The sequence below is a fragment of the Peromyscus eremicus genome, chromosome 9 (assembly GCF_949786415.1).
Source record: "Peromyscus eremicus chromosome 9, PerEre_H2_v1, whole genome shotgun sequence".
Lineage (NCBI taxonomy): Eukaryota > Metazoa > Chordata > Mammalia > Rodentia > Cricetidae > Peromyscus > Peromyscus eremicus.
Genome location: NC_081425.1, coordinates 92,677,623 through 92,701,411, shown reverse-complemented (window position 1 = coordinate 92,701,411; position 23,789 = coordinate 92,677,623). Strand labels below are relative to the sequence as shown.

At 39.8% G+C, this 23,789-nt stretch overlaps 1 protein-coding gene across 1 annotated transcript in view; it reads left to right on the top strand.

Moving 5' to 3' along the window:
* Positions 1 to 23,789, top strand: part of Shld2 (shieldin complex subunit 2) — a 72,444-nt gene that overhangs the window by 38,950 nt on the left and 9,705 nt on the right. Inside the window, exons 2-4 of the mRNA XM_059273141.1 lie at positions 8,408 to 9,838; positions 13,992 to 14,154; positions 14,217 to 14,303. Coding sequence (XP_059129124.1) covers positions 8,413 to 9,838; positions 13,992 to 14,154; positions 14,217 to 14,303 — 1,676 coding nt within the window. The 5' untranslated portion in view covers positions 8,408 to 8,412. The remainder of the gene's footprint in view (positions 1 to 8,407; positions 9,839 to 13,991; positions 14,155 to 14,216; positions 14,304 to 23,789) is intronic.

Sequence of the window (23,789 nt, the reverse complement as noted above, 5' to 3'; positions counted from 1 at the left end):
TAGGGAATGTTGCCAACCACTTTTAGGCTGGATCTTCCCACATCTATTAGGTACTTCAGACATCCCCCTCCCCAGTACATGCCTTCTAGCCAAACCTGAAATACACAATCCCTCATTGAGAGTCTCTTCTCAAGTGATCTATAGTATGCGAAGTTGACAAAGTAAGCATTACACAATCCTAAGCTGTGGAGACCCACAGAGGTTTCCTAGTGAGAACTTACTCAGGGTCTGAGAATCTGAGCTTGCTTTACCCAGCAGGGCTGCATGGGGATGATTTGACCACGGGCATGGTTACCAGGTATTTAGGAGATACACTTGGCTCTGTGGTGTGCTTTGATCTAGCAAGGGGAAGGTCTTTGCCCTGCCCCTTGGCATTGTTATAAAAAGCCCTTTTAAAGAGGCAAAAGGGGCCATTGGGTTTTGATCCAGGCCCTCCCTAAACTATCCAATGGTTCTGTCTTTCTCCTCTTTCTGTCTAATATTTTCTTATCACTCTGTCCTCTTCATAGGAACCCTTTAAAAGCTGGGAGCTGGCCTCCCACACTAACAGAAAGAACGTAGCTGGAAATATTACATTACTGATCTGATGTGACCTGACCTATACCACAGAGCCCCAATGACGAAGTCAACATGGCCTAGGCACAAACATAGACATGTAGACCAGTGGAACATCATGGAGGGTCCAGAAAAAACCCACCTAGCTGTGGGCACCTAATTTCTGATAAAGGTGTCAAAAAGAAAACACTGGGAAAAAAAAGACAGTATATTCACTAAATGGTGCTGGAAAAAACTAAATATCTACCCACTGAAAAGTGAAATTAGATACACGACCTAGTGACATGTCTTAGTGGGTAACACACTTGTTGCCAAGCCTTAAGCCCTAAGTTTGATCCCTGGAGCTCACATGGTGGAAGGAGAGAATCAACTCTCAAGGGTTGTCCTCTGACCTCCACACATGTGCCATGTCATGTGTACACTCAACACATGTGATAAATAAATAAATAAATAAATAAATATATGTTTAAAAAAGATCTGTATCTCTTCACCCACTCAAGCATCAATTCAAACTTGAAACCTGAAGTGCTGAAACTGTTGAAACATTGGGAAAACACTTCAAGACACAGGTACAGGCGGGAATACTGACTGGAACTCCAGCAACAGCATGGGAGGGTAGCTTTAAGAATTAATGAATGAGCCGGGTGGTGGTGGTGTACGCCTTTAATCCCAGCACTAGGGAGGCAGAGGCAGGCGGATTGAACGGACAGTTCTCAAAAGAATAAATACAAATGGCCACTGATACTTGAAGAAGTGTTCAATGTCTTTAGCCGTTATGGAAATAGAAAACTATTTGGGGACTCCATTTCACCCCAGTCAGTGGCTATCATCAAGAAAACAAATGCTGGTGAGGATATGCTAAAGAAGAACTCTTACACATTGTCAGTGGGAGTGTAAATCCATGTAGACACCATAGAAACAAGTGTCAAGGTGTCTCAGCAAGCTAAAATTAGAACTTCCATATGACCCAGATACATATACCACTCCTGGACATATGTCGCTAAGACTCTGTGTCCTGGGGCTGGAGATGTAGCTCAGCTAATAGAGTAGTTGCCTAAAGTAGTGTGCATAAAGCCCTGGACTCAATGTCTAGTACTACATAAACTAGGCATGGCATTTGCCTGTAATCCTAGCACTCTGTAGGTGGAGGAGTAAGGGCCAGAAGCTCAGTCATCCTTGGCTACATAGCCAAGTTTGGGGCCAGCCTGGCATACATGAGTCACAGTTTTAGCAACAGACTCATATCCCACAGGAGATGGTAAATTGGCATAAGAGGTCGCCATATATGTATCAAAGCATTAAAAATAAATTTCAATTTTATCATTACCACTGCGTAAAAATATGTGTAAGAACAAAAAACTTGAAGGAAATACAACTTGTTGGTATGTTACCAAGTGAGTATAAATGTAGTTTCCTAGATTTAAGACCATAGAAAGCTAATATTAATTATTGTGTGCCATCTCACAATGCCGTGAAGTGGGTATGATGTTATTCTCAATTAACAGAGAAACAATTCTCACCTGACAGATAAAGAAGCTTAACGTTATTATGAATGATAAGACTATACAGAAATAGGATAGTAGAATGAATGCTCTATGGCTGTCACCTGGCTTTAGCACTTGCTGGTTTCAGAGTAGGAGAGGTTTGAATTCATACCTGCCTTATTCCAAAACTGGTGTTTCTTCAGTTATGACCCCTCTCTACTTTGTTGTCCAGTGATATTTTTGTGTAATCTTAAAATTGCTTAGTATTTGGGGGAGTAGACATGAAAAGCCTTCATAATGGCTATGTAATTGTGAGGTTTTCTGGTTATTTCTGTGGTAGAGAAAGTAGTTTCTTTTAATCACATGGAGTTTGTAAGAAGCCTTTTTTTTTTTAGTTGTGGTATTGGCAAAGACAAAATCTGCTGATACAGTTCATCCTGTTTTATAAATCTTGGACACATTCACCAGACTGACCACGCTAAAGATAAAGACTGTGGTGTATTAGTCTTTCTGACTGGTGGCCTTCTGCAGATTGAGAAACTGTGTAATTATTAACTGTGGTAATGGATATGTACTTGCTGGTTTCACCTGGTATCCTAATGAGCTTTAACCCCCTGAGTACAAAATGTAGCCTAGAATCACTGAAACTCATCATTTACCTAAGACGATTTGTGTGTAAACTTGCTATGATAAATACCAGTCCTCACCACTATCCACCCCCACTCACATACTCATCATTTCTATACCTTACACTATTTAGTAGCATCATCCTTGGTATAATTTTAAAAAATGTATTATTTGGTGTGTGTGTGTGTGTGTGTGTGTGTGTGTGTGTACGCATGCAGACACATGCATGCCATGGCATGTGGAGTTCAAAGGACAGTTTTTGGAAGTTGGTTCTTTCCTTCCATTGTGAGGTCCAGAGGTTGAATTCAGGCCTTCATCAGGCTTGCTCAGTAAGTACTTTTATCTCCGGAGCCATCTCACTGCCTATTTTATAGTTACTCAGTTTTAAATAATCAAGTCCATTTTCTAGCTAATTCTTAAAAGAGTGAAAGTCCCACACTTAGGGTATTTGTTGAGACAAATAAATGAAGGCATAGTGAAATAACGATCATATATGAATAGCCATGTGTTTTACATCATTTTGATTCATTCCAGACGTTTCTGGATCTGGAAGGTTTTTCTGAAGTATCAAAATTGTTTGTGTTACCCTGTGTGTACCACCGCCTTCTCTGCACTGAAGGGAAGATGGAGGGCTTTGGATTTTGAGTCTTCTGTGATCCTGTCAAATGTAGTAATGCTACAAATATGAGTAGGTCTGAAGCTGAGGAAAGCTTAGCTCAGTACAGACTCCTAAAGCATACTTGGATGTGTGGCAATGGAATGAACAGGCTTGGATGCAGTTCTGTACAGTCCTGTGAAATAACAGGACAGCCCAGGAAAGAACAGAAAGGGAAAGAATGACCAGATGAGTGGAAGAACTGGTTGGGAAAGAGCCGTGTTCTGAAACTAAGGAACAGAGTGTCTCACAGTTCAGTACTGTGAGTTCTCATTTGGCAATTTGGACTTTGTTATTGTCTTAACAGAGATAGGAAGTGAGAGTCAGATTTCAAGATACTGAGAAAATGCTAAGTGAGGACACAGAATGTGGGAAGGTTTTACAATCTTTCTGTACATCTTGGAGACAGCCTACAGCCAGCCTGGCCCTTGGGTAAGCCAACTAGCACAGCTTTCTGGGCCCTGTGTTGGTTTGGGGAGTGGAGATGAGTCCAGGCTGTATTTCACTTTGTTTTTGAACATTATTAAATTTGTAATTAATCATATTCCTAAAAGCCTATGAAAAATGCAGTTAACAGGCAGCTCCATACTCATTGTGCCTTTTCTGTTGACATCCTGCTTTTAATTCTGTATGATTTATTATCTTTCTTTGATGATCATCACTCTGTCTTTCCCATTATAATAACCCCCTTAAACTCCCTTGTTGTTGGTTTTCCAGTGCTTAGCATAATACCTGGCAAGTAATTTTGATTATTAAATAAATTAATACATATCTGTGTTTAAAAACTCCAAGCAGTTCTAACTTGGTGGCCTCACAGAATTAAGAAAGTAGAATGTTTGAGGAAAGGACTGGTAAGCAGTTTCAAATTTCAATAAGGTGAGGATTGAAAACTGACCTTTCATCTGTCTATTGGAGGGTTCTCCACATTGAGAGTAGTGTAGCAAAATTGTAATAGGAGACAGATTTAAGTGTGCTGAAGGAAAAATGAGAACAAAGATGCAACATAGGACTTTTCTTCTTTGCTTGGAAAGACTCAAGGCTAAAGGGAAGAAACATTGGAGAAGAATGCCCGAAGGTTCATGAGAGGGGGGTTTATAATCAGTGGTTACTTTTATGTCTTGATTTGCTGTGTGAGTATTCCCTCTTCCTCTTGATAGCATTTTGAAGGTTTTTGAAATGCTATTTGGGGCCTCCTTGTGGTGAATCTAATTGATGGCATATAAATTAGAAAACCCTCATACACCAGTTACTGCATATGTAGGTTATTTTTATGAGGGTTAAATGAAGGTGGGCTATGTGTTCGATACAGGAATGCTTAGTTCATTGATTTCCAAGGAGTATAATGTGACACCTAAAACTGCTATAACTTAGTCTTCCCAGTACTTCACTATTATAAGCTATAAGGTATTTGAAAATTATATATGTATAAATTTTAAGATTTTTTTTTTTTTTTTTTTGTGTGTGTGTGTGTGTGTGTGTGTGTGTGTGTGTGTGTGTGTGTGTGTATGCATGTACCAGAAGGCATGGGATGCCCAGGAGGATCCCGTGGAAGTAGAGTTAGTCTGTGGTACTGGGAACCTGATATGGGTACTAGGAACCAAACTTGGGTCCTCTGAAAGAGCAATGTGCACTCTTAACCACTGAGCCATCTCTCCAGGTCTTTAGCTGATAAACTTCAACAGCGGCTGTCATTGTTCTCAACTTTCATATTAAATATTAGCAATATTGTTCTATATTCTTAGAACATTATATTCTCTCTGAAGACTGTGAAAGAAATGCCTGAATGACCAAATGAAAAAGAGCTGGCATTATGAAAAGAATACATATTAGTCATATATCATAAAAATTAAACATGGAAGTGTTTAAAACAGTCATTTGTAGCCTTGGTCCCTCATGATCTTTCTGAGAGAGTCCAGCTCTGTAGCCCCAGGCTGGCCTCGAACAGATGAGGCCCTGCTGCTTTTGTCTCCAGAGTGCTAGGATTGCAGATGTGCACTACTGTAGTGTACTCTGCTATGCTGTACTATACACTAGCCTGTTTGCAGTCTGTGTTAAAAAGTTTTTTTGAGACAGGATTTCCTCTGTACAACAGTCCTGGCTGTCATGGAGCTTGCTTTGTAGACCAGGTTGGCTTTGAACTCGTAGAGATGCACCTGGCTCTGCCTCCCTGGTGCTGGGATTAAAGGTTTGGTTTGTGCTACCATGCCTGGCTAAGTTATATATTCTTTGCTTTTTTTTTTTTTTTTTTTGAGACAGGGTTTCTCTGTGTAGCCCTGACTATCCTAGAACTCACTCTGTAGACTAGGCTGGCCTCAAACTCTGCCTGTCTCTGCCTTCTAAGTGCTGGTATTAAAGGCATGAACCACCATTGCCTGGCTAAGTTATGTATTTTTAATGTTAAATTTTTAATTAAAATTTGTATGTTTAGAAGATGCATTTATATTAACGTGGATCTCTTGTTTATATATTTTTGTTGCAATACAGCAGTAGCTCTCTAGGTATTCCATATTTCCATTCCATTGTTTTCTTTATGGCTGTTTATTTTTAATATATGCTTAGAAAGTCTCCCGTCATCACTCTTGTGTATCCTCTGCTGTTTTTCCAGTTATTCCTCAAAGTGGAGGATTTACATGAGTGCTGGGTTTACAGGCACGAGCCAGACATGGTGGAGGCTGAAGTGGGAGGGTCGCCATGGGCCTGCGACCAGCCTAAACAGTGAGTGACAGGACAACTTGGGCTACAGGGTAAGACCCTGTCTAAAGATCAGTCAGTCCGTAGTTAGTCAGACTCAAGATTTTCCTGTTCCTCTCTGCTCCATTCCACCCCCTCCCCGGCACTGGAGAAAAAAGAGTTGTTTGTGCTAGGCCAGTGTTCTCCACTAATTTGTATCCTGAGTTCTTTGATATTCTGAACATGCACAAAGTAGGTTAATACAATTAATTGTCATGTGTTTCACCATGTTGCTCAACACTTCTTAGCATACAGCCACTCATGTAAAAGCTGTGCATGGCCTGCCCGTAACCCTAGTGTTGGTGGAGCAGAGACAGGTGGATCCTGGGAGCTTACTGGCTAGCGAGTTTAGCCTAAACAGCGAACTTCAGATTCAGTGAGAAACTCTATCTCAAAAAAATAAGAGGGGAGACAGTAGAGTATACTCTGTGTCTTTCTCTGGCCTCTTCATGTGCTTCTGTAGACACACCACACATACACATACACACACACACCAGAGTGTAAGAGCTCAGCCATAGTAACAGGAACCTAGGAAAGAATATAGATCCCATGAAGTTATATTGGTAAATGTGAAAGAAATCAGTAATATGGTTACCTGCTGTATGTAAGGGCAGGGGAAGAGATGCTGGAGATTTAGAGTGAAGAGATGTAAGAGTTATTTCAAATGGGATTGTGTAGGCAAGAACAGGATTGCTAGAACCCACTTTGGGATTAATGGTAATGAATTTAAAACAAGACCACTGTTCAAATAATCACCCCTACCCCCCAGTTTGTAGTCAGAGTAAGTGATGATTCTGGCCCAAAATGCCTCAGGCCCAAAACCTTATCTGCCTTTTGCCTCCAAACTATTATACTAATCAATCCTTTTTAGTGAATTCTAGAATAGATCTGTTTAATTAAAGTCAATTTTGAACAGGTGATCAGTTGATATGATTCTTTACCAACCAATAGGATGTTTACCCAGATTTGCTTACACCAGGTGCCATAGTTTATGGAAAAAAGGTTAAATTATGAGTTTCTTTTAATGTATTACATAGTTATTACCATCAATTTGAATTAGTTTGTATTATACAAAAGATGAAGCTCGGCAGGTGATGAACACTTATAAACCCAGCATTTGGTAGGTAGAAGGGAAAGTTAGGAATTCAAGGACATTGTTGGATATGTAACAAGTTCAGGACCAGCCTGGACTACATAAGACCCTGTCCAGCATGGGGGCACATGCCTTTGATTCTAGCACTCAGGAGCCAGAAGCAGGTTGATCTCTGTAAGTCAAGGCCTGCCTGGTCTACAGATCGAGTTCCAGGACAGCCAAGGCTACACAGAGAAACCCTATCTCATAAAACAAACAAAAAACCAAAAACACTCCAACTTTTTCTTTGCCTTTCAGTTTGAGCCTTCTATTTTGATTTTAAGATTGAGTTCAGAGGAAGTTCAAAAACCTACTGAGAGAGTCTATGGAGTGAAGAAGACAGATATTTAAGGGTAATAGTTAAGGCAATTAAATAAATGTCTACCCTTTAAAACTGAATTGTTATTTAAATGGGGCAGGATTTTATAGCACAAGAAATGAACATTCTAAAAATGTACTTGTTTGATGTTTAGCTTTGTTTCTCTGAGTATTTTAAAATTAAATATTATTATTATTATTATTATTATTATTATTATTATTATTATTATTTTTGTGTGTGTGGTATGTAGGTCTCGGTGTGCCATGGTGTGTGTGTGTAGAGGTCAGAGGACAACCTTGGGAGTCACTTCTCTCCTCCCACCATGGTTTCTAGGGATTGAACTCAGGTTGTCAGGCTTGCATAGTAGAAGCATCTTTACCCACTGAGCCAGCTTCCTGGCCCTTCTCTCAGTCTTTAACTGAAGACTTTCTTATGACTAATTTCTCCTCCTCCTCTTCCTCCTCTTCTTTCTTTTTCTCCTTCCTCTTCCTCTTCTTCTTTCTTCTTTTTCCTCCAACTCTGCTTCCTCTCTTCTTCCTCCTCCTCATCCCTTCTTTTTCTTCTTCTTCTTCCTCTTTCTCCTTCCTTTTTTTTTTTTTTTTTTTTTTTTGGTTTTTCAAGACAGAGTTTCTCTGTGTAGTTTTGGTGCCTGTCCTGGATCTCACTCTGTAGACCAGGCTGGCCTTGAACTCACAGAGATCTATCTGCCTGCCTCTGCTTCCCAAGTGCTGGAATGAAGGGCATGCACCACCACCAAATGGCTGATTTTCTTATAATTTATTATTTATTAATTTTATAATTAAGTAGCATATCAAACTAAACTGCATGTTTTTGATTAATAGTTTGTTTTCATCAGATAAGAGAGTATACTAATAAATTAATTTTGAAATTTTCATTTTTATCAGAAATTATGAGTCGAGGATCTCAAGTTCACATTTTTTGGGGTGCTCCAGTTGCTCCACTGAAAATGACGATATCACAGGGAACAGCTTCCTTAATGTCCACTGCCAACGCCTGGGAACAAATCCAACTTTTGTACAAACAACATTCTTTATATCTGAAGGCTGAAAACCAGGAGCTTAAAAATCTGAAAGACTACCAAATCCCAGAAACTGCTGGCCCTCCAGATGTTCTTAGTGATCACCTTTCAACAACTTATGTGACTAGGTCTGCGCAGGTGGAGAATGGTTTCATCTGTTCTGCTTCTGAAACACAGAGTATAAAGTCCCAGAAGATTAATCCCTCAGGCCAGAGTGATATGACTAATGTGCAAATATGTGAATTTAAGGACAGAGTTCAGCATTTATCTGAAGAAGAAAAATACCAGAAGTTTCAGTGTGAAAATATGAAACTTAGAGATGAGAAGTCTAAAAACCAGTCAAATCCCTGTGTTCAGAACTTTCAAGCAGATCTGCTTCCGTTAGATCATAAATGTACAGCTGAATTGGATTTGGACTGTTGTACTGAACAGATTGCTATAGGGCCAGAGTCTGAGGGAGCGGTCGGGAAGGCCTCAGACCAGAAAGTGTCTACTGACACTGAGTTTCTCAGTGTAATGACCTCCAGCCAGTGTGCTTTTCTAGCCCAAGGGAACAATAAAGGGCAAGACTGTACAAATAAAGGGACTCTAAACATGGGGATGGAACCCACAGGAAGTCCAGAAGGAAGACTAGCTGAAGATAATCTTGCTAAGCCCAGGGACAATTCTGAAAACGAATCTGAGAGTGAGCAGAGCCAGGCGTATTCCCTGGAACTTTTCAGTCCTGAATCAGAAAGCAGTCACGTTAACAGAAACCCTGGAAAAAGTCTTGAAAATAATATAAGTTCACAAGATCTTTTCAGTAGTGAAGAAAACCCGCCACCAAATGAGGTACGCATTGAGTTGTGTGGCTCAGGAATACTGTGTTCCCAACTAAGTACCTTCCACCAAAGTGCTGCTAAAAGAAGCCGGTCCTCTAAAGATAATTTCCATCATTCTAAAGCTCTTTCGGAAGTCCATCAAGTATCCAAGAAGCCAAGGATGGACTCTACTACAAGAGAGTCAGCTGAAACAGTGCCCCAGAGGATCATGTCCGAATTTAAGGCCATTAAAAAAATATCGTTAATAAAAAACTGTGACTCTAAAAGTCGGAAGTATAACTGCTTAGTCATGGTGCTAACGCCGTGTCATGTGAAGGAAATAAACGTAAAATCTGGACCAAATTCTGGTTCTAAAGTGCCCTTAGCAACAGTTGTAGTAATCGATCAATCAGAAGTGAGGAAGAGAGTTCTTCTGTGGAGGACTGCAGCATTTTGGGCACTTACAGTGTTTCTTGGGGATATAATTTTACTTACAGGTAAGGTCATCAAGTATAGTGGTAGCTTGCCCTGTAAAGCTGTGTCCTCTGGCTCTTGTCTCCCAGGGCTCTCTCTTTGCCCTTTGCCTTCCCTGGGTGTGACTGGCCCTCTGAGGCGTGTGTGACCTCCTTACTGCTTCCCTGGGCTTTAGTTCTCTTCTCTGTTCTCGGCTGCCTTCCCATTCATTTTCTCCTCAAGGAAGCCTTCGCTGGTTGTTTCTCATAATCATCCATCATGTGACAGTTGAAGTCCTATCATGGGGCTCCTTTTGCTGTCTCGTTTGTTTGTCTCTTGACAGGGTTTCTCTGTGTAGTACTGGCTGTCCTGCTCCGTCTGTCTCTGCCTCCAGAGTGCTGGGCTTAAAGGCATGCACACCACCGCCAGGCTTCTCTTTGCTGTTTTATGGCTGTATTTATATATGTCTTATTAACTCCTTTACTTTATTAGTGGTATTATTATGAAAGGACAATGTTTCTGCCACTTCACTTCAGTAGTGGTGTGTACATTAAACTCTTATTGAAGGAAGAGACACAGATGTTGATGGCCGTTTTATGTAGCCCAGGCTGGCCTTGAATTTGCTATTATTCTCAGCTGAGGATACCTTTGCATTCTTGCTCTTCCTGACTACTTGCCCAATGGAATTTTTGGAGTATTGAAGAAGTTAGGTTTCCCCAACAGTAAAGAGGTGACTGACTGGACCTGTGCTGTGGTCACTTTTAATCAAGGCCATCTTATGTCAAGGTCATTCACTGTGTGATCTTCTCATAGACCTTTACTAGGTAAGCAGAGACGGCCCTGCTACCTGGTTTTTTCCTAACAGCCATACAGTTGTTTACAAATAGGTAACATCAAGTGTCTGCTGGAATTGAACAGTTTTTCTATTAAAGGACAGTTAAGGAATATTATTTTTATGAATGCCTTTTAAAATGTATCTTTTTGTTTATTTGTTTTTTGTTTTTGTTTTTTTCCAAGCAGAGTTTCACTGTGTAGCCCTGGCTGTCCCAGAACTCGCTCTGTAAACTAGGCTGGCCTGGAACTCAGAGATCCACCTGCCTCTGCTTCCTGAGTGCTGGGATTAAAGGTGTGCGCCACCATGCCCAGCTCCCCTTTTTGTTTTTACAGACACATCTTAACTCTGTTGCCCAGGCTGGCCTCAAACTCAGGACAGTTGTCCTGCTTCTGCTTCCTGAGTTCTGGATTACAGGCATGCTACCATGCCTGGTGAAACCATTTTGTTTCATTTTCGCCCTAAGAACTTAGGGCCACACCATGCTAGGTAAATACTCTACCGTTAACTGACATCCCTAGCCCATCATTTTTTTTATTTGTAGTAATACCTGAACATGATATTTGGTGTATCTGACATATGAGTAATGCAGCCACCAACGTGAAGTGAAAAGCTATTTGGAAATATCTAAAACAGCTGGTCATAGTAGTGAATGCCTTTGATCCCAGCACTCAGGAGGTAGAGTCAGGCATATCTCTGAGAGTTCAAAGCCAGCCTGGTCTACATTGTGAATTCCAGGACAGCCAGAGCTACATAGTGAGACCCTGTCTCAAATATATATGTATGTATGTGTGTGTATTCCAAGGTGAACATGTGGTAGTTTGAATAGTTTGAATATTATATGTCTAAAATTTATCTGTGATGTAACTGGTTTCACAGTGAAGTCCTGTGTTCGTTAGTATTTTTTATCAACTTAATACAAACTAGAGACATCAGAGAATAGGAAACTTCTGTTTAGGAAATGTCCCCATCTGATTGGCCTGTAGGTAAGCCTGTGGGGCATTTTCTTGATTAAGAATTGGTGTGGAAGGGCCCAGCCCATTGTGGGTAGTGGCATTCCTAAGCAGGTGGTCCTGGATTGTATGAGAAAGCAGGCTGAACAAGCTGTGGAGAGCAAGCCAGTAAGCTGTATTCCTCCTGGTCTTTGCTCCAGTTCCTGCCCCCAGGTTTCCTCACTAAGTTTCTGCTCTGACTTCCCTCAATGAAAAACTGTAAGCTGAAAGATTAAATAAATTCTTTCTTCCATAGCTTGCTTTTGGCCATGGTCTTCATCACAGCAATAGGAAGCAAATGTAAGACAAGACCTCAGTGAGAACTACAAGTCATCTAGTAGGTCATTACAAGCAGGAATAAAGTATCTGTGGCTGCCTATACCTACACAGTTACCACTCACAAGCAATGATGGATACATTTCACTTTCAGTATCTGTGGCTGCCTATACCTACACAGTTACCACTCACAAGCAATGATGGATACATTTCACTTTCAGAATCTGTGGCTGCCTATACCTACACAGTTACCACTCACAAGCAATGATGAATACATTTCACTTTCAGCAGTTGGATGCACCACAGTGTTTATAATTCATTGGTTTCTGAATCAGACAGGTACTGCAGAATATGCTGGGATTCAGACGTTTTGTCTCTGTAATTCAGCTATTGTCTTTTTCTTTTTTTTTCTTTAGCTTTAAAAATCCCTGGATCTATGCCGGGCGGCAGTGGCACACGCCTTTAATCCCAGCACTTGGGAGGCAGAGCCAAGCGGATCTCTGTGAGTTCGAGGCCAGCCTGGTCTACAGAGCGAGATTCAGGACAGGCACCAAAACTACACAGAGAAACCCTGTCTTGAAAAACAAAAAACAAAAAACAAACAAACAAACAAAAAAATCCCTGGATCTGATTTTCAAAGTTTTCCAGAATTGTAGAATAGTATACCACTATTGGCAAGGAATAGAAGATGAATAAAAAGTTAATATCATTTCCTAAACAGAACAACATGTTACATTTAGAAATTGGGTGCCAAATATATCCCAAGAGACAATGCATTGAAAGATAAAAAAAAGGACTGAAAAAAGTTGTAACCCAAACCCACCGTACAATAGCTCTTTAATGAGACAGGAATCAATATTTAGGCCTGCTATAAGCCCAACCAGCCAAATAACTAGGAAAGGAATTTCTAGCATTATTTTCTAACAAAATTCCTTAGTAACTTTGAGCTTTCTAAGGAAAGATAGTTGTATCCTTTTACTTGCCTTGCCTTTTGTGAATGATCAATCACCCATGTGCTTTTTCTTCTTTGCCAAATCAAATGCTGATCCACTCTTGATATTCTGAGCATTGTTATTAGCTCTATCTTCCAGGAGACTCCTGACTGTGATGTTTGGTTGTACTACTCAGTGCAGTTCAGTGTCTCTGTAGTACTTGTCACCAATGACTAAAACATTAAAAACAGTCTAGTTGAATGTGTAATGTATATTCCGTAAGCTCCCTATGTCAAGGGGGCTACTTCAGTCTGACCCATCATATTTATATTTGGTATTTTTGCTGAGATAAGCCACAGTGACATATGCCCAAACTGAGCAGCCCAACGAACACATCTACTGTAGATTCTCTATCTGTCAATGAAGAATCTATACTATATTTCAGTTTTGTACAGCCATAGATAAATGGCCTTGTCTTGTGGCCCAGTGCACTAGTATTGAATTCAGGTCTCCTCCAAGTTCACCCACAGTGGCACTTTTGAAACAGAATAAACCAATTCTGTTACTGATGGCAGCCCATTGGAAGCATGTAGTATTTTCTTTGGTTGCCATGTGTATAACTTTTGCAGGCACAAATTCTCAGTAGTGTTCATATATTTCATATTATCTAGGCTTGACTATGTTCATGTGTTATAGTTCCGCCCAAGAAGCTCTTCATATCCATGGTTTTAATGGTGTTGGGACTTGGTTTCCTCTGGGTAGAAGAGGGGAATGTTTCAGTATTTCACTAATGCTGGTGATCTGCCATTTTGGTATGAAATCATTCCTACTGCTCCATCCTGGGAGAAAGTAGTGGGGATTGGGAAGGGAAAGGTGAGCTCAGCTGAAGGCAATATGAATGCCTCTTCCTCCTCTCCCTTAGACTGGGTGACTCCCAGCTTGCTCAGGCCTCATAGGCAAGGGTCTAGGTTCAGAGTTTAAATGAGCTGTTCTATCATTTTTGTGCGTTTGGGTAGGTTTCGGTCTATCAGAACTCTAGTTGCCTGGTGTGTGAGATGTATGCACAATGTTTTGCTATGATTAGTTACTACTGTATGTTTAATAAGTTAACCACAGTCTAAAGGAGTTCATGACATGACCAGATTTTGTTTTGTTCTGTTTTTAGATGTTACTGTTTATGAGGACCAATGGGTTGGTGAGACAGTACTCCAATCAACATTTACCACTCAGTTATTAAATCTTGGAAGTTATTCACATGTCCAGCCTGAAAAATGTAAGACATATTTTGAATATCCTGAATTTAGGATGTTTCAATTCATGACCTTTTAGCTTTAGGATGGTAAAAAACCCAGTATGAACATACTATGGATTTTGATCTTTTCTGTACTAGTGATGCTGCCAGTGGCGGAGCCATGGCTCACAGTCAGCCATCTGATTATAAGGTGAACTGCCGAGACTTCATATTGGGCTATGTTTGGTGATTTCTTATAAAACTATGTGTGTACTTGGAATACAACCCAGAAACTGCACCCTAGAAATCTGAGTCACAGAAATAACATTTATGTTCACACAAAATTCTATACTCTTAAAAACCTCAATTGGGAAATAACTCAAAATATTCTTCAACAAGTGAATAATAAAGCAAACAGCAGTAGATCCATATAACAGAATACTATTCAATACTAAGAGTAGTAGGTAGATGGTAGATTAGGTATATCTAATATATTTTTTGATATATCTTTGATATATGTTAGGGTGTGGAGGCCCAACTTACTCAGGGTCCAAGAATCTGAGCTTCCTTTACCCAGCAGGGCTGCATAAGGGGATGATCTGACCATGGGCATGGTTGCCAGGTGTTTGGAAGGGTCTGCACACTTGGCTGTGTGGTGTGCTTTGATCTAGCAAGGGGGAGGTCTTTTGCCCTTCCCCTTGACATTGTTATAAAAAGTCCTTTTGAATAAACGGAAAAGGCTGGTGGGTATTGACCCAGGCCCTCCCGAAGCTATCCTGTGTTTCTGTCTTTCTTCTTGTCAGCTAGGTCTCTCTTTCTACCTAATATTTCTTATCCCTCTCTCCTCCTCATAGGAACCTTTTAAAAGGTGGGAGCTGGCCTCCCACAGATGGCACCCTGAACATGGGACTTAGGTACAGGGGTCTTCCCACAGTGGGGTTATTGGAGTGCTACCTCATAATCTACTGTAAGTCTGCAAACAGATATATTAAGGAAGATGTACATAAAAATTGTTTTTAGTTTTCTAAACATTTTCATTTGTAAGATGAAATTGGACCTCATTTATTTTTATTTTTTATTTTTTTGCATTACTAGGATTGAATGTAGGGCCCCAGCCGATGCTAAGCCTGTGCTCTACCCCAAGCCTTGAAAAAGGAATTGAAACTAGAACTTTAAAAGATGATTATGGTAGGAGTAAGCAGGGGGCCCCAGCCTCAGATGACAGCTGTGTGCCTAGAAGAGAAAAAAAAAAAAAAAAAAAAAAAGATGAGGATGAACTTGTATATTGTTAGCTGCATAAAGTATTGTGGTTTGTGTTTCATTTCTTCTTAGGGAGTCTACAAAGTGATGGTTCTTAGCATTTAATGAGTTATCTCTGAGATGCTATGGTCCATGTCTACAGAAAAATGTAGATAGACAAAAGAAAAAAAGAAAACATTGTTCTCAGTCATTCTACAAACTTCTGAAGCTTACCTGTGTAATTTTGAGCCTCTGAGCCTTTGAGATAATTAAAATCCTGTTGGACTCATAGTCAGACAAATACAGTGAAACCTTTTCTCATTGATGAGAAAAACTAGCTTCCTTTTTTTGTGACCATTGCATACATCAATAGTTACTTCTCTTAGTATCAAATAGTGTTTCATTATATGGATCTACTGTTGTTTGCTTTATTATTCACTTGTTGAAGAACATTTTGAGTTATTTCCCAGTTGAGGTTTTTAAGAGTATAGACTTTTGTGTGGACATAAATGTTCATTTCTGTGACTCACATTTCCAGGGTGCAGTTTCTGGGTTGTATTCCAAGTACACACATAGTTTTATAAGAAATCACCAAACTCTTGTCCATTGTGGCTATACTACTTTGAAGTCCTTCCATGGGCTGGGGTATGGCACACTGGTAAAGGGCTTGCCTACTCTATGCAAGGCTTTGTGTTTGATCTCTACCACCTCAAAATACATACATCAATAAATAAGCCAGGTGGAGTATCACATACTTGAAATCATAGCTTGAAACCATATTTGGGAAGCTGATGTAGAATATTATAAAGTTGAGGCCAGCCTAGACAATGATACTGATCAAAAAAGTCGATAAAATCAGAGACTCTTGGTTGATCCCCAATACTGAAAATAAATAAAATAAATACAACCATTTAGTAGGAATATTACAACTTTATCGGTGTATTTTAGAATATCTGTAAGAACAGTTATTATATGTGCTGTTCTCTTGCACAGGAGGATGACTACAGATCCTTACAGGTCCATACTGTAACAAAGCTAGAATTAAGTACTTGAAATGTTTTCACCCATAAAGAAAAAAGAAATGTGTGTGGAGATAGGTTTCTTTAACTTGATTTGAACACTTTATGATGTGTGCATGCATTAAAGCATTTCATGGCATCTCATTAATATGTATAATTTTACATGTCAATCAAAAAGAAAGAAATTTTAGTAAATAAAGAAAATCAAGCTGGGGTTGCAGCACTGTGGTAGAGCACTGACCTACCATGTACATCATCCTGGATTTGATCCCTAGCACCACAGAAATTAATATATAGGATTCCTACCAACAATACCTTTTACAGTTTCTCTCTCTCCTTGTCAACTTTTACTGTCATTCTATTTTTTAAAAAAATTTAATCTATTCTAAGAGACGTGTTCTGCAACTCATTGAGGAGTCGTTTCTTAATGGTGCAAGACAGCTCTACTATACAAAACATAATTAAAGAGATAGATCTAATTAATGTACTTCATAGACTAGGTATGCATATAAATAAGGTCATATAGAACATGCTGCATCAGAAACATTAACTCTAGATTGTATTGTCAAAAACTCAGTGACTTCCATCAAGTAGGAGAATAACATCCACACTTACCAAAGTGTTATAGAACTGTAATTCATTAGTTAACAACAACAAAAACCAGGTTCTTTTTTTTTTTTTTTAAGTTTTGAAACTTTTAAAACAAATTTTGGATTTTAAGGATTGATACAAAATTTTACAGAAATAGTATGTATTGGAACACAGAAGGTATATTTAAAGCAGCTAACAGACAAATTTCCTAGTCAAACACTTCTACCAATAAGAGTGAAAGCATAGAAATATAATTCTAAGCTCAGAAAATTTACAAAACAACTAAGTAAGCCATAAAAACCCCAAAGTAGCTGGGCAGTGGTGGTGCACACCTTTAGTCCCAGCACTTGGGAGGCAGAACCAGGCAGATCTCTGTGAGTTCGAGGCCAGCCTGGGCTACAGAGCGAGCTCCAGGACAGGCACCAGAATTACACAGAGAAACCCTGTCTCAAAAAAAAAAACAACAACAACAAAAAAGAAAGAAAGAAAGGAAGGAAGGAAGGAAGGAAGGAAGGAAGGAAGAAAAAACCCCAAAGTATAAAATCTTAATATAAATCAGAAATTAATGAGAATGAGAATTGTAAAACAATATAATAAACTATAGTCTGCTTTTTTTAAAGTAGATAAGTCAGTTGGCAAATTTGATCAAGAAAAAATAAAGTATAAATCTACAAAATAAGTGTTAAGGCAGAAATTATCATTGAAACAAATCAAAACAAAAGGCTTTTTAGAATTCTAGCTACCTAAAGTTTTAGGAAAGACAGTAGTTAAAGTTGACTTCATTAGCGATATAAAATGTAAATGCACCAGCTATTAGATAAGAAATATTGAACCTCTGGTCCTGTTTCCTGCATCTTCTTCCTGCGTCACAGGTGCCAGACCAGGTTTTATATGGTACTGGGGAGTTGTCCAGGGGCCTGGGAATTCTGGAGAAGCATTCTATCAGCATAACTATCCCCAGCCTGCCAATACTTAATTTGAAGAAAAAAAAAAACTGCTTTTAGCACTTTTAAAGTATGAGGAAGGAGATAAAGATGTCCATATTTGAAACTATTCATCTTATGCTAGAGATTCTATCCAGTGCAAGTCTCTTTATACATGCTCTGATGTAACATGCCTGGAAATCTCCCAGGGAATAAAAGATAAGACTAATTCAAATAATAAAAGAATTCCATATGGTAGCAAAATATAAAATTAATGTAAAAAACCACTCTATTCACACGTGGATGGAGACAGAAGAATCACTGGGGCTTTCTGGCCAGGCAGTCTTGCCTGGTCGGTGAGCTCCAGGTTCAGTGAGAGACCTTGTCTCAAAAAGTACTATGGAAGCCGGGCGGTGGTGGTGGTGCACGCCTTTAATCCCAGCACTCGGGAGGCAGAGGCAGGCGGATCTCTGTGAGTATGAGGCCAGCCTGGTCTACAGAGTACGTTCCAGGACAGCCAGGACAACACAGAGAAACTCTGTCGCAAAACACAACAAAACAAAAACAACAACAAAAAGCTCAATGTGGAGAGCAATAGAAGACTGGTGTTGACCCCTGGCCTCTAAATGCACCTACATGCATGTTTATATACCGCATACATACCAACACACATAGGCGCATTCTCTCAAAAGCTGTGTGAAATATTAAAAAAAATGTAAATATTCCAGAAAGAAATAAAGACATGAGTAAATGGAAAGATGACCCCGTTCTTGGATGTGATTCAATATTATAGTGTCAATCTCCTTAAGTTAATATATAAATTCAACCCAATTCAAGAAAGTAAAAAAACAGCAAGCTATGTATGGTACATAAAATTTGATACAAACATACAGTTCGATAATGAAGTTTATGTGGAAAAACAAAGATGCAAAATATGTAGGAAAGCACTACAAAAGGGAACTGTTTTAGGGGAGCCAGAATTACCAGACAACTTAACCTGCTAGAAAGCCTCTGTGATTTAGACAATGGGTGTGTGATACATAAATAGATAAGTAGAGCAGTGGAACAAAGCAGGAGGGTCCGAGTTAGAATGTATACATACAGCAGTTTAGGGACAGAGCGGAGGTCTGAATGCATTTCTTTGTGATGCGGGGCATTAGACCAGGGCCCTGGACGTGTGAGGCAAGTGCTTTACCATCAAGCCGCATCCCCAACTCTAAGACTAACGTTTTAGCAGATGGTGCGGAGACAACCGGTAGCACATCATACAACAAACAGAAAGATAAATGCCTAACGATTAGTAATCCCTATGTAAAAATAAAACTATATATTTGCCAAAGGAATCATGTCTGAATTCTTTAATATTGATACAGGAAAAGGTTTTATTAGAATTGCTCAAAATCTAGATGTGGCAAAAGACAAAATTGATAAATTTGAAATAAAGCTTGACCCCAAATGCTACAAAGTCAAAAGACAAATGATAAACTTGAAGAAAATATTAGTATCTTCTACTTTAGACAAAAGGCTAATATATTTCTTTTTTACTTTTGTTTTTTTCATGACAGGGTTTCTTTGTTTAGCCCTGGCTGTCCTGGAACTCACTCTGTAGACCTGCCTGGCCTCGAACTCAGAGATCTGCCTTCCTCTGCCTCCCGAGTGCTGGGATTATACCCCAGTCCAAGCCTAAGATTAATATTTCTAATACAAATAACTTTTAAAGGGTGAATGATAAAGGTCCCAAGAGGAAATGAGAAAATGGAGGAAAGAATGAACAGCTCTCAAAAAAGTAATGTAAAAATGATCTTTGGACATATCATAACTTACTTACAATTAGAGAAATTCAGATTAAAGTGGCATAAAGATACTTCTTCCCAGGAACTGGGGGTGAGGGCTCAGCAGTTAAGAGCACCTGCTGCCGTTCCCAAGGACCTAGGTTCAGTTACCAGCACCCACATTGGTGGCTCACAATCATCTGTAACTCTAGTTCCAGGGGACTGACACCCTCTTCTGGCCTCACTGGACACCAGACACTCATGAGGTGCACAGACATACATGCAGGCATAACACCCATACACATACAATTTTAAAAATAACTAGATGAATAAATACAAATGTGTTTAAAATGATAACTTCTTTCCTGTTAGTCTGACAGAATTAAATATACGACAGTACATTCTATTGATGAGGCTATGGAGACAGGGGATCTTCCAAGTAGTCCTGGGAATGTGAACTCCACAACCCTTCTGGAGGGATTTGGCAATAGCTACAAAGTTATATATACAAATGTATGTATTGGAAACTAAGTGCTTATAACGTAAGAATGACCAAATTATGGTACATTCACATAATGGAAAATGCAGGTTGAAAAAGAATGACAGATAAGAGTTACATAAAAACACAAAGCTCCCAGAAGTGTATGTAGTCTTCTCTGACAAGGTAAGGAAGAAGAGTCAGATACAGGTGGCTTTGTTTACTTGTAGAATGAAAAGGAGAACATATGTAGGAGAATTCAGAACCTTAAGAGATTGAGGCCAATGAGAAGGGAGGAGAAGAGGGAAGGGAGTGAGGACCTGGCCGAGGCAAGTGGCATGTCTGTCTTGTGTGGCTCTGACTAGTAGGACCTTGTAATGTGTCATCCTTCCCTGTGGTAAATAAGTGTAACCTCAGTAGTGGCTGTCCTGGAACTCACTTTGTAGACCAGGCTAGCCTTGGACTCACAGAGGTCAGTCTGCCTCTGCCTCCCAGGTTTTGGAATTGAAGGTGTGTGCTACCCCCCACCCCCCACATGGTTTCTTACTGGCCTGGAGCTCACCACTTAGGCTAGACTGGCTGAATAGCGGGCATGAGAGACCTCCTGTCTCTTGTCTCCTCGGCACTGGAGTCACAAGCACATGCCATATGCCTGGTTACAGAGGATTGCTTAGGTCTTCATGCTTGTGAAGAAAGCACTTTCCCAACTGAGCTAACTCCCTAGCCCACAACATTAGAAAGCTACTTATCATCCTGTCAATAGGTATAAAGAAATCTTTTGATGAAATTCAATATCTATTCATTAGAAACATCCGAGTCCACAGGCAGCAGGAAGAGAGAGCCACCAGGCCTAGCTTAGGCTTCTGAAACCTCAAAGCCCACCCCAGTGATACACTTTCTTTCTTTTTTTTTTTCTTTTTTGTTTTTCGAGACAGGGTTTCTCAGTGTAGCATTGCACCTTTCCTGGATCTCACTCTGTAGACCAGGTTGGCCTCGAACTCACAGAGATCCGCCTGCCTCTGCCTCCGAGTGCTGGGATTAAAGGCGTGTGCTACCACCACCCAGCACCCAGCATGATACACTTTCTTTAATGGCCACACCTACCCCAACAAGGCCACACACACACAAAAAGAATTATGGTTTAATTTAAGTGTAAGAACTAGTTAGTAATAAGCCTGAGCTACCCAGCCAAGCATTTATAATTAATATAATCCTCTGAGTGATTATTTGGAAGTGGCTGCAGGACGGGGCGGGTAGGAAGAGAGAGCCACTAGGCCTAGCTTCCACCTATAGGGAGGAATACATCTGAGAGATCTATTGCACATAATGGTGGTTAGAGTTAATGACAATATCTTCTATATTTGAAAATTCCTAAAACACATTTCTAATCTCCCTATAAAAAATAAAATGAGTGATTTATATGTTAAAAAAAAGAAATTCAATATCCATTCATTAGAAACATCCGAGTCCACAGGCCGCAGGAAGAGAGAGTCACTAGGCCTAGCTTAGGCTTCTGAAACCTCAAAGCCCACCCCAGTGATACACTTCCTTTAATGGCCACACCTACCCCAACAAGGCCACACCTCCTAATTCTTCTAAGTAGTGCCACTCTCTTAGCATTCAAATATATGAGCTTATGGGAGGAGGGGATTCTTTTCAAACAACCACAAAATCCAAGGCAAAAAAAAAAAAATCAAAATTAAAAGTATAATGGAAATTTGCTTTTAAGGTTTGGGCATTAGACTAGGGTACTACTGTTATCACTCTTACTAACGTTATTTTAGAGGCACCAACTAGTGTGCTAAAATACAGAAAAGATACGTAGAGATAAGAAAGAATGAAATAAAACATTGTTTATAAATTATATGATGGCTTATATATTGACTTCTCCAAAAATTATGAGAATTAATGAGAGAGTTTAGCATGGTAGGTAGATATAAGACAAACATGAAAATCAAGTGGGTTTCTGGAATGGAACACCCAATAATAAAAGAATTCACTGTTTACAAAATTAATATGATACCAACATATAGTAGTAAATCTGGCTGAATTTCCTTCATTGAGCTGCATTCTTTTAAAAGATTTATATTTTATTTTATGTATATGAATTTTGCCTGCATGTATGTCTGCATGTGTATCTGCACACCGTGTGCATGAAATGCCCGCAGAGACCAGAAGAGGGCATTGGATTCCCAGGAACTGGAATTACTGACGGTTGTGAGCTGCCATGAGTGTGGAACTGAACTTTGGTTCCCTGCAAGAACAGCCAGTTCTCTTAACCACTGAGCCATCTTTCCAGCCTGAGCTGTGAGTTTTGATCCCGTTTCCTCTCCTCAGTCTAGAAGTGTTCTCTTGTCCAGGATTCAGAGTCTAGTCCCATGACATTTACTCTGAGTGTCCTGGGAATGTGATTCACTGAGGGTCTAAGCACCAAGCTACTGAAACTACAGAGATCTTATTTATGTATGTATATATGTATGTATGAATGTATGTATGTATGTATGTATTTATTTTCAGAGCTGAGGAACGAACCCAAGGCTTTGTGCTTGCTAGGCAAGCACTCTACCACTGAGCTAAATCCCCCAGAGATCTTTTTAACTCAGGCCCCCAGAGATCTTTTTAAATCAGGCTCTTGCTGATGCTCTGGTTAAATGCTGAGAGCAGAGAGTTTTCCTGGGATATCTCTTCTTTCTCTGCTGTTGCCATGTATAACTTTTGTTCCCTTCCTCTCTTTTTTCCTCTTTAAGGTCTCTGGTACTGAGAGCACGATGTCTGTCTTCAGAGGCTTTTTGTCTTAAGCGTGGCTCTGTGAGGAGGGAGCTTCCCAGGCCACACTAATGCCTCTGGGATAGACTGCATTTGTTTGCTTTTGCTGTTGTACTAGAGATTTTCAGCCATCGCTTAACTCTTCTCATGACTGTTCTCTGTCTTCCTCCAGTTTACTCCCTGGAGAGTCCAGCCAACTGTTTTCTAAGTAGTTCTGTTTTCTTTTCTGTGTATAAGTTTTCAGGAACGTTCCTTCCTTTCCCTAACTCCCCACCCCCCCATCCTTCCCAGCCATTTATGGTTCTGGGGACAGAGCCCAGAGCCACCCGAGTGCTAGGTAAACAGTTTACTGAGTGCGATCTAACCCTGTCCTCAGTTTACATTCTATGCTGAGTGTTTGTTACCGTCTGTCTCTAGGTCAATCAGTAACTCTTGCTCTGTTGAGATTGTGATGTGATTTTCCCTGTGTCCTTGCTTAGCACCTGGTGTAGCATCTGTCACATAGTAGATGAGTAGTGAGTAATGAGTTAGTAAATAATTAGGTGTTGGTGTAGCAGATGGAGTAGATGCAGATGAGCATGTTAATGGGAGAAAGAAAAAATCATAAATTAGTTTAAAAGCTCTTGATTTCTAAAAAACAACAAAATATATTTGGGTAGCATCTTCTTTTAGTCATAAATCTGTCATGTATATGAACATATCTCCCTTTCCTTCAGGAGAATTTAAATTTGATCAGCAAAGCTCATTAGTCCATATTTTTAAATAATTTATTTATTTAATTCGTTAGTTTGCATGGAGGTGGTGGTACCTGTGTAAAATTCAGAAGACAACTTGTGTGAGCTGCTTCTTTCCTTATACCATGTAAGTCCTGGGGTTACAGCTCAGGCCATCAGGCTTGCAAACAAATTCCTTGACCTGCTGAGTCATCTTGTGGGTTCAGCTAG